The sequence below is a fragment of the Neopelma chrysocephalum genome, unplaced genomic scaffold (genome assembly GCF_003984885.1).
Source record: "Neopelma chrysocephalum unplaced genomic scaffold, ASM398488v2 Primary Assembly neopelma1_361, whole genome shotgun sequence".
NCBI classification, from domain to species: domain Eukaryota; kingdom Metazoa; phylum Chordata; class Aves; order Passeriformes; family Pipridae; genus Neopelma; species Neopelma chrysocephalum.
Genome location: NW_020898025.1, coordinates 107147 through 118612, shown reverse-complemented (window position 1 = coordinate 118612; position 11466 = coordinate 107147). Strand labels below are relative to the sequence as shown.

Genomic DNA, 11466 nt, shown 5'->3' with positions numbered 1-11466 from the left:
CGTGCGCGATGAATGGGGCCGCGCCGCCGCCGCCCGCCCTTGTACCGGCAGCGCCCGCCCCGGGAGGGGCCGCGCCGGCCCGCCCCCGTCCGCCTCCCGGCGAGCGGCTGCCTCCTCCTCCTCTCCCTCCTCCTCCTCCTCCTGCCTCGGCCCTTCCCCACCCCCCCACCCCGTCCGCCCACCCGTCTGTCCCCGTCTTTCCTCTGCGTCTCTGCTGTCTCACATCCCCTCATCCCTCCATTCCTGCATTCTTCCATCCCTCATCGCTTAGAATCAAAGGATGGTTTGGGTTGGAAGGGACCTTAAAGACCATCTCGTCCCATTGTGCCACGGGCAGGGACACCTTCCACCAGCCCAGGTTGCTCCAAGCCCTGTCCAACCTGGCCTTGAGCACTTCCAGGGATGGAGGATCCACCACCTCTCTGGGCAACCTGTGCCGGTGTCTCACCACCCTCATCATAAAAAGCTTTATAATCTCTATATCTAACATAAATAATTTAGTTTATAAACATCACCCCTATCACAACAGGTCCTACTAGAAAGGGTGCAGTGCTGCAGCGACCCCAGCACTGGATGGTGACGTGGACATAGATCCCAGCACCTCTCAGCTGTGCCAGGTGCTGTTTGCCAACCAATGAGCACACACAGACCAGTGCCAGTGTCATGTCACTGCAGTGACAGCCACCAACTCTGCTTGGCTCAGGCCACTGATCAAAGATCACCCTGAGATGGGACTGCAGAGCAGGGCCGAGCCAAGACGGGACTGCAGAGCCAAGGGGGCCAGCGTGGCACCAGTGCCATCACCTGACTGCCACGTGGGACTGGGCATGGGGACCGGGATGGGCAGGGAGGACGAGCAGCTGGCACCCAGCAGGGACCTGGGATGCAGCAGAACCTGAGTGGGTGCTGGGGATGAGCGGGGTGGGCAGCCCCTGGCATGGAGCAGTGAGTGGCACAGCAGCTCCGTACACTCCCTGGTTTCAGCACTGAGCTGGTGTCACTGCTGACTCACAGTTTCCGGCCCCTCACACACGTGCAGTGGGTTCCCCCAGCGCTGCTGTGCGTCACAGCCCCACGTCTGGCCACGCTGGGAGCTCAGAGCTGCTACCCACTGGGGACAGGGAGCTGGGTGAGGCTTCAGAGTGTCCAAATTTGTTCAGTGACGCAAAATACCTGAAACAAGAGGCGAGTGAGGTGTGGACAATGCCACTCATCCAGTCATGTGAGAGAGATCTGCCCCCGGCTCCTCGCCCTGCTGTGCTGTGCTGGCTCTGGGTGCTGGTGTGGAGCAGAGGGCCCTGGTCACCTTCTTGCTGGCAATGACCATGTCCCTGGGCAGCACTGGTGCAGCCACTGGGGACACAGAAACACAGACTGGGTTGGGTTGCAAGGGACCTTAAAGACCATCTCGTTCCAACCCCCTGCCTGGGCAGGGACACCTTCATTGTGATGCTTTCAGGGACATCCATGTGGGTTTGTGTCCCTGCCTGAGAAAGTCCTGCACCACCCCCAAAACACATTTGGGTTCCCCAAAGCTCTCTGCTTCTCAAAGACAGGTAACCAGGGGAGGTGTGTTTGAGTCTGCTCTGCGCCTCAGTTTCCCTTTCCACAGAGAAAACCTCCTTTGAAGGAGCAGAGGGGACACTTGATTAACACTTGATCTGGAGGGACCAGACTCCCCTCTGTGTGTGACCCCAGCACTATTACTCTGCTCCCTTTGTCCCAGGGGCTCCTCAGCTCCTGGGAATGCTTTTGGCATTCCTGTCCTTGAGTAAAGCACTCAAAAACCACCTCCTGGGCAAACTCTGCTTTAGGGGAACAAAGAGATGGCCTTTGAGAAGGAGATTGTGCAGAAAGATCACAGATAGGTGAGCTCAGCCTTACATATGAAGAGGAGAAGTAGACAGACCAGGATTTCCCAGGATTAGGAGGATTTTCTCCCCCAAATCTGGTATTGCACAATTTCCTCTGGGGGATTTGAGACCCTCCTCCCAAGCAGATGCTCTGGGGGATCCTCACAGCAGTAAAGGGACTGCCAAGGGCTGATCCCTGTGGGGGTGTCAGTGCAGCAGCTCCCACCCAGTTTGGGGTCCCCAAGGTAGAGGTGGTTGGGGCTGGGCCACTCACAAGGTCACCTTTGTCAGTGTGATGGTCTGGCAGGCACAACCTGAGCTCAAATACCCTTTGATGGTGACAATGTGCCACATCCCTCAGCTGGGGACACCACTGGGGACCCTTCATGGGCTGAGCCCCAAATACTGGCCTTGGGGACAGGAATAGGGATGGGGACTGCTGCTCCAGTGCATGATGCCATCCCCTGCCACCCACACCTCCTGCTGTCATGCATCCGGCACAGCCTGGAGCAGGATCTGAGCAAGTGTGAGAGCACCCGAAACCAGACAGCCCTGCCAGGCTGGGCCAGCCAGGATGGGGAGGATGGGCTTGGGGGCAAATGGCAGTGAGATGGTCACGGAGCTCCCGGGGTGACACAGTGTGTGCCTCAGTGTGGCTCCCCAGCACTGAGAGAGCACTGCCCCAACGTCACAGAGCTTCTCTGGGGCTCAGGGCACCTCCTGGCACCAGGCAGGGTGTGACGGGGGCAAAATGGTTCTGGAAGGGGGAAGGAGGCAGCAAGACTGGAGCCAGTGGTGCAATTTCCTCTCCCTTCTCTGCACTTCAACGCCTGCTAAACTCAGAGTGGGTGGCTGCATGCTCAGGGAGCTGGGGCTGGCACGACCCTGGGGCTGTGGGCACTGTCCCCCACCCGGGCTGGGAAGAATTTCATGGTGCTCCCATACCCCAGAGGGGCTCGGGTTGGCATTTCACAAGCGCCCAGCCAGTCCCCGTGGCTGCTGCCCAGCAGCTTCACGGGGACAAAGGGGACACGTTGCATGGCAGCACATGGCAGCTGCCCTGTGCTGCCCACCCCTCTCCTGCGTGGGACCCTGGGGAGCAAGTCACAAGGCTGAGCGGGATGAGGCAGGGCCAGGATGTGCTGGCACGTGGCTCACAGCCTCTGCTGTCTCTGGGGATCTGGGACCCCCACGGGGACAGCAGGGTAGCCCGAAGGCTGCTGCTGCAGCAGGACGGGGACAGCCAGAGGCAGAGCCCAGCTCAGGATGCCCCTGGGCCAGGCTCAGGGTGGCTGCCCACCGTGGGGAAGCACTTTGGGGTCTCAAAGTCCAGCCCTGCTGTCAGTGGGGATCCAAAGGGCACGGGGCCCCCGGGGAACTGCCTTTCATCATGTGCTGGAGCCGCGCCAGCCACGGCAGCTCCCGTGGGGCTGTGCCAGTGCCGGGGACACGTGCTCAGTGCCGGCTGTGGAGCTGTGCCAGTGCCCTGCCACTGCGGGGCACTGCGAGAGTTATCCTGTCCCGTGGGCGGCCCCTCCATCCCTGTCACCTGCGGTGCCGCAGCCCCCGGGGCTCTCACCCATCCACCCACCCACCCACCCTGTTTGCGCAGCCGGCGCCGCAGCGAGAGGCTCTCAGCTCCTGTTTGCCCGGTGCCTGGAGAGGCCGGGATGAAAGGGCTGCGTGGCCCCTCCAGCCCTCTCCAGCGGTGCTTCCGCACCTTCAAAGCATCCGAAGCCCCTTGAAGCCGGGACAAGCACCTGCCTCACCCTGGGAAAAGCCGGAGACATCCCGGAGGCCAGCAGGGAGGGGGAAGGAGACGTGGCTGAGAGCTATAGGCTGTAGGAGGCTTTGCTTCTGTGCCCGAGGATGTGTTGGTGTTGGATGGAAAAGGCGGTTTGGGGCAGTGCCAGCCGTGTCCCCAGCCATGACCACTTGTCCCTGCAGGTGCTGGGACAGGACAAGCCTCTGTGGCAGCTCAGTCTCTGCCCTCGGTGCAGGGTGACTTGTTTCCTACTGAGGAAGAGGGGGCATCACCAACGACGCCTTCCCGGGGAGGGAAAAGGACTGGGAGCAGCCCTAGGGTGGGAGGATTCTGGCCCGGGACAGGGCTGGGAACTGGGGCCAATGCTGAGACGGGAGCACAGAGGGAGCATCAGCCCGGGCTCCAAGGGGATCCCTGGATCCCGCAGCTCCTGCCCTAGCCCCAAAGCATGCGGGCAGGATTGGGATGCTCAGGGCTGTTCTGGAAGGGCCAGGAGGGCACGCAGGGTGCTGCGGCCATCGTAGGGACCTCACGGCACTGTCACAGCTGGGAAACCACAGCCCCGGGCGAGCACCAGCACCCTCCCAGATGCGGGAGCTGGCAAAGCTTCGCAAGCTCCGCTGCGCCCCGAGCCAGCAAGGGAAGGGCTGGAGCTGCCCTTGGGCACACCGGGGCACGCCGGGCTCCCCCGGGGCACCCCACCCGCGTGGGGATCCGGACCCGCCGCCAGCCCAGCGCCCGCTCCCGGCGCTGCTCCTCTGCCTCCCCCCGTGCCCGCCTCGGTAACGGGGAAATCGAGGCACGGAGCAGCTCCGCTCCCCCGCGCTCCCCTCCGCGCGGGTCGGGGTGCCCGGTGGGGTGTCCCCGCCACGTCCCCGTCCCCGCCGCCCCACGGACGGTGGTTCGCGGGCCCAGCAGGTGGCGCCCCGCGCCCGCCGGTGGCGGCGAACGGAGCCCGGGACCGAGAGGGACGGGGGGGAAACGGGGGGAAACGGGGGGAGCTGTGATGGACCGCGCTGGGCAGCGCTGGTTCGTGCGGGGCTGGGCTGGGCTTGTCTGTGCTGATCCATGCTGGGCTACGCTGCTCTGGACTGTACTGGCCTGTACTGGACAGTGCTGGTCTATGCTGGGCTACACTGGGCTGACTGCACTGGGCTGTACTGGGCTGTGCTGGTCCAGGAAGGGCCGTGCAGGGCTGGGCTGCACTGGGTTGTACTGGTGCATGGAGGACCATAAAGGGCTGTGCAGTGCTGGGCAGCACTCGGCTGTGCTGGGCTATACTGGTGGCTGGACTGGGACAATTTCCTCCCAGCACGGCCAGTGCTGCATCCCAGGGACCAGTGCCCAGCACCCCCCTCCATCCCAGGGACCAGTGCCCACCCTGCCTCCTCCCAGGATCTCCCGGGGCAGATCCTGTGGCCCCATCCACACTGGGTGGCAAAAGGAGGGTGCTGGGTCTGAAGTGGGTTCACACAGGCTGTGGGGGCAATCTGCTCGTTCCAGGTGGACTTTGTACCAGTGCGTGTGTGTGTGTGTGATGATGCCACAGCTGTTAGCGCACGAGGTGAAAGTCTCTCCGTGTCCTCAAAACATTCATTGCCCTTCCTAGAAGGACCTTGGCAGTGGAGAGATGCAGCATCCTAGCGGGCTTGCTCGGATCCCACCATCTTATATTGGATGTTGGGGAGAAATTCCTCCCTGGGAGGGTGGGGAGGCCCTGGCACAGGCTGCCCAGAGAAGCTGTGGCTGCCCCTGGATCCCTGGAAGTGTCCAAGGCCAGGTTGGACAGCGCTTGGAGCCACCTGGGCTAGTGGAAGGCGTCCCTGCCTATGGCAGGGGGTGGAACGAGAAGAGCTTTAAGGTCCCTCCCAACCCAAACCACTCTGTGATTCCATAATTCCGTGGTGCTCCAGTTTGCTTTGCCATCACGCTCAGCCGAATGTCCCCAGGCTGGTGGCATCGCTGCGCGCCTCTCCTTGCAGAGAGGGGGACCCCCAAGCCCTGGTAGGACAGCGAGGGGCCCCCAGCGCAGCGCAAGGGGTGACCGCTGGTTCAGAGCCCCGTTACCGGGGGCTCCGGGGGGGCCGCGGGATCGCTCCCACCGTGCCCTCCCGGGAGGGCGGAGAACAGGGCAGGGCCCCTCCCTCTATGAAAGGCAGGCCCGGCGATTGGCGGGGGCGGGGCTGGGCTCCGCGGCCGGGCTATAAGAGCGGGGGGAACAATGCGCCCGCGGTCCCGGCTCGGGGGCTGGCGCCGGGGTGGGGGCTCCCCCTCATCCCTGGGGCTGCCCCTTTCCTGAGCGGGGCTGCCCCCCGTTTTTCTCTCTGTCTTCCCCTTCCCCATGCCGAGATGGAGTTTGACTCGTACCAGCATTACTTCTACGACCACGATGCCCAGGAGGATTTTCATCGCTCCACGGCACCCAGCGAGGACATCTGGAAGAAGTTCGAGCTGGTCCCCACGCCCCCTCTGTCCCCGCTAGGTACCCCCGGGGAGAAGGGGTGCTGCTCGGGGGCGGAGGAGCGCTCGGGATGGCTCTCCCGGTATTGCCTCGCCGGTGAAGAGCCGGAGTATCTCATAGGGACCGGACAGATCTTCGGGAACCTGAGCGCTTTCATCCTCAAGGATTGCATGTGGAGCGGATTTTCAGCCCGGGAGAGACTGGAGAAGGCGATGACAGAGAAACTTTCTACGGGCACGCAGAGAGCCACCCCGCTCAAACCCTCCTTCGCGCAGGATTTTGGGTTCAGCAGCTCCGTGAGCGAGTGCGTGGATCCCGCTGCCGTCTTCCTTTGCCCGCTGGCCGAGAGCAAGATCCCCGCATCCTCGGGATCCGAGGGCCAAAGCGACTCCGGTAAGGGATGGAGCTGCTCCGCCGCCGGGGTGCGGGCTGCCCCGGCCCAGCCACGCTCCAGCCTTGCTGGAGCCCGGCGTGGAAGACACGCGTGTCCACACATGTGTGTGCCGGCAGCCTCCCAGCCGGGCTGCGCCTTTGTTGAGGCTCCAAGCGAGCCCCGGTCCCGGCCCCACGAACAAAGCGGGCTCGGCTTCTCCCCTTCCCGCGGGGCTTCTGCTCGGGAAACCCCTGCCCCTCTCGGGAGGGTGCGTGGGGCTCTGGTGGCCCGTCTCCCTCGTCTCGGGAGCCTCGTGGGCAGGTTGAAGGGCAAGTTTGCAGCTCGCCGTGGGAAGTTTTGGTTTTTCGAGCGTCGCAGCGTGCCCTGCTGCCGGCTCGTAACTTCGGCTGATTCCTCCTACGCTCCCACGGCCCACCCGGGACGGGCTTCCCTCGGGACAAAAGGCAAATTATGCCCTGGGGGCAGCAGGTTTGGGAGCAGCGGCGTGTCCCCCGAGGCGGTGGCTCCGTGGGACGGGCAGGAGCAGCCGCATCAGCCGTGGCGCGTCCCAGCCCAGCCCCGGGGCACGTCTGCCTGTCCCGCGTGGGGGTGTTCACACGGGGGCTCGGCCTGGGAAGCGGATGCCTCCGAAACCCACCAGCCAAGGGCGACGTGGCTCCACCCTCCCCCCGCATCTCCCCCGTCTCGCACCAATTTTCAATCCTTATTTACAAACATCCCCCGGGGCTCTCCAACACCCCCCCCCCCCTCCCCCGTCCCGCACCCCCCGCGGGGGCCGTGCGCTGTTTCCCTCGCTCCCACGGAAGCCGGGCTGACTCGGCCGACGCGGTGCCGTGACCCCGTTAATAAATCTGCCCGTGGCCGCCACCTGCGCCGGTGAGTCACGGCGCGGGAAGGGCGCTTAATGCCATTAAGGAGCCCGGGCACTGTAAGCAGGTCGAGGGCGTTAAGAGGCTTAACCCAAATATGTGGGGCCGAGCGGGGGCCCCGCGGGGGTCCCGGCGGGGTCCCGGTGCCGCGGGGGTCCCGGTGGGGTCCGGCCGCGCCACGTGGGCGCCGAACAAAAAGCAACAGATTGCAAACAATGAGAGCGGGCGCGGTGATGGACAGGAGCAGCGGCCAATGGGGTGGCGGGACGGCCGGTCTGTCCCGCCGTGCAGCCAATGGGCGGCTTCGAGGGGCGGGGCCCCGCGGCCCGACTTTTATTAATGAGCGGGGGGGGCTCCGTGTGTGCCCACGTGGCTGAGAACGGGCGGGTTGTGACACCGATGAGTGCGGCCCTCGGCCTGTGTGGGGGCAGCGAGTGGCCCCCCACCCCGGTGTCTCCAGTAGCAGAGTCCCCGAAGCCTGGGGGGGCTGCGGTGTGGGTTGGGGGCCACAAGCAGGAATGTGCCCTGGAGGACCAGGCCTCTGCCCACAATGCTGGTGGGGATTTGGGTGGTTCCGGGGACCTTTAGTGAGTGGCTGTATTTTCCCCCCAAAGCCTAGGAAAAAAGTTGGAGGCGCATCTCTAAAGTGAGAGTGGTCACAAGTGTGTCTGCAGCCCGGTCACCTCGCTGTCCCCAGGGCCAGCTTCCTGCCACTGGGCTTTGCTGGCATAGGACAAGCTGCAGTGACAACAGGCAGGGTGCTTTGGGGTCAGTTATGCTTTATTTAGGTCTTTCTGTTCCCGGGCTTGGGATGCCTTCGCGGTTCAGGGTCTGTTGGAGGGACCCCTTCACCTCTCCCTCCCCCCCTGCACAGTGGGGGATTGTCCCCTCTGTCCCCGGGAAGCCGGGGTTGAATGGGCTTTATCACTTGTGAAAAGTAACAAGTCACCGAGGTGGGAAGCTGCTGCCGAGGGGAACAAAGGGCAGCTCTGCCCCCACATCCCTCATTTACAATTCCAATGGGCCATGAAAGCACCCGACCGGGATGAACTTTGGAGCTAGGCTGTCCCAGCATCTTGCTCCTCCAGTCCCTCCCAAGCAGGGGGGCTTGGAGTGTTTCTTGCCTGATGATCCTTTACATGAACACATGTTGCTCCTGGTGCTGAAGTGAGGCAGAAATAAAGCCCCGTCCCATTTTGGGGGACCAGGCACAGGAATGTGGAGGGAATTCTACTCCTCTCCATGTGATGGTATTGGAAGAGCACTTGGAAGAGCATTTAAATCACATAGTCCCTTCAGGAGGTTGCAGAGTGACTTTGCAGCGCGTGAGCAAACTTCAGTGGGACAGCAGCAGGGAGATTGTCCGGGGGGGCTCTGGGGGCTCCCACAAAGGGGTGACTGGTGCTTCCCAGCTGACGAGGATTTGTTCTTTCTTTGCCATGTCTGTTTTGAGCAGAAGGAGAAGAGATCGATGTGGTGACGGTGGACAAGAGGCAATCACTCAGCCTGAGGAAGCCGGTGACCATCACCCTGCGTGCAGACCCCCTGGACCCCTGCATGAAACGCTTCCACATCTCCGTCCACCAGCAGCAGCACAACTACGCCGCCCGCTCGCCCCCAGACTCCTGTCCCCCACCGGAGTCACCCCAGCAGGACCAGGACGGGGACGAGGACGAGCCACCGAGCGCCGCAGAGCCGGTCCCTGCCATCACACCTCCTGAGCCCGGCTTGCCAAAGCTCAGCAGCAGCCCTGGCTCTGACAGCGAGGACGTGGCCAAGAGGAAAAACCACAACTACCTGGAGCGCAAGCGGCGCAACGACCTGCGCTCGCGGTTCCTGGCCCTGCGGGACCAGGTGCCCGGGCTCGCCAGCTGCCCCAAGACGCCCAAGGTGGTGATCCTGAGCAAATCCTCCGAGTACCTGCAGTCGCTCATCAGCGCCGAGAGGCGGATGGCAGCCGAGAAGCGGCAGCTGCAGCAGCGCCAGACCCAGCTGCTCAAACGGATTGCTCACCTCAAGGGGCACTAGCACCCAGGGTACCCCCCCGCCCCAGTCCCCACAACCCCCCTGGCTCCCTCTCAATTTGCACATTTTTTTTTTTTTATTTTTTGGTTGTTTGTTGAACTGTTGGCCCCGGGGGGCTGGAGCACGTGGCGGTTGCTGCATGTGGGGTGGCCGTGGTGCTGCTCCCGGGTGAGGGAATGGGGCCGAGGTGGAGACCCTCCCATGGCATCACCTGCCTGGGGCTGTTTTCTCGGCACCAAGTGTTGCAAGATTTCCCCTGTCCCTGCTGTGAAGCTTTGTCAAGTGACTACTTCGATTCAAGAGCTCAACTCTATTCCCCCTCCTCAGCAGCCCCTGCACCCCTCTCTGCCATTTTCCACCGACAGCATTGCCGGGAGCTGCCCCTGGGCATCCATCTCGCCCTAAAAATCCAAGCAACCACGGTCTGCCTTGGCTCGTGGAAGCCCAGCACGGGCCTCGTCTCTGGACGGATCCCATGGAGATGGTGAGGGCAGGATGTGTCTCTCACCAGGGTGAGCAGCACCCCGTGGGCGATCCCCTTGCTCGGCTGGACCGTACCTCACTTCCTTATCACTTCACGCAGTAGCTTGTCTTGGATTTTATGTTCTAGAAACTGCTGCTGTAACTGCGAGTCTTATACTGGAGGCTGTGTTTTTATACTGTATTTTTGTACCACTTTTTGAGAAGTATTGGTAAAGAGTTTGCTTTTTTTATATATATATAAAAACTTTTTTTTTAAGGGGGGGGTTTCCTGCTGCGGGGGAGGGCTCAGTCCTGCTGCACTTTAGGGAGATCAGGAAGGGGCTGGCTCCTGCTGGACCCTCGAGCTGAGTCCTCGCGGAGGCCATTTACCCCCTTGCAGCTCTCCAAACCACCCATTTGCAATAACAGGGGATTTTTATCCCTTTCCTCTCCTTGTGAGTATCCTTGTGACCCCTTTTCCCACCCTTGTGAGTACCCTCTCACCAGCAGCCACTTAAAATCCCCAGCGAAGCTTTGGGCTTTGCAGGGGGCAGGTTGTGCATGTGTGTGGGGCTGCTCTGCCTTCGAGGCTTCCCCCTGCCTGTGCCCTCCTGCTGCCCAACCTGCGGTGGGGTATGTGGGTGGCAGAGTCCCCTGTCCCCTCCCAGGGGTGCTGGCTGGGGTGGTCCTGCAGGACAGCACCCTCGGGCCCCCACTGACCTGCTGAGAACTGTTAGAGTTAACACTGTGGTCGGATTTAGCACTTTCTTCATTACCTCACACTTCATAAATAAATAAGTTTGCAACAGCCTGGGTTGGCTTTTTCCATGCAGTCGGCTGTGGGTTTCCATGCATCACATCACGAGGCTCCTTGGGGGGGCTGACCTGGCCCCTGTGTTTTGGGGTATCCTGGACATGAATGGGAGTTAATATATTTTGCACCAGGGCTTGGCTGCGCCAAGACTGAGCTCTTTGTCCTGGTTTTCTCCCAGCAATTGAAGAAGTGTTCGTGGTGGTGGGGCCAGGGAAATGAATCACCTGGATTATTTTTCCTTTTTTTAAGTGGTTTTATTGGCAAGGAGGGGCAGAGAGAGCCCACACTGGGCTCAGAGGAGGCTCTGGTGTAACTATAAACCCCCCTAATGGGGCTTGGGGCAGGCAGTGTGGGGTGATCACTGCCCCACAGGTCAGGGGCTGTGGCTGGCAGTAACCCTATAGGGAGGGGGGAATGCAATCCCCTCGCTTCCAGGGGCATTGGAGAACTCCCTATCCCAGATCTGCCAAGTGGATGAAATTATATATATGTGTGTTCTCCATGCTGCCCCCAAACTCAATCCATTTGGGTTTCCTTTGTCCTGGCAGCAAAAGTCTTACTCTAAATGCAGGAGGGACATGGGATCCTGTTACTGCTGAGGAGTCAGGAGAGAGGAGCTGCTGCTGGAGATTCGATCACCTGGGGAAACCAGCCTTAAACAGCAATGATTCCACCCAGAAGCACTTAAAACACCCATCCCCTTTGGTTCCAGCAGCATTTCGCACTCTGTGTGTTGCATCACACCGTGTCACAGCCGTTCAGAGCTGCATTAAAAGGTGCTCTCGTGACCCACAGCTTAACCAGGGAGCAGGGTGACCTAAAT

General features: G+C 61.8%; 1 protein-coding gene across 1 annotated transcript; it reads left to right on the top strand.

Annotated features, from left to right (window-relative positions):
- The first annotated feature begins 5858 nt into the window (after window positions 1-5858).
- Window positions 5859-10639, top strand: MYCL (MYCL proto-oncogene, bHLH transcription factor). The gene is made up of 2 exons (XM_027706068.1): window positions 5859-6472; window positions 8799-10639. Exons 1-2 carry the CDS (start codon window positions 5968-5970, stop codon window positions 9368-9370), a joined length of 1077 nt encoding a protein of 358 aa, XP_027561869.1. The 5' UTR covers window positions 5859-5967; the 3' UTR covers window positions 9371-10639.
- Window positions 10640-11466: the final 827 nt, after the last annotated feature.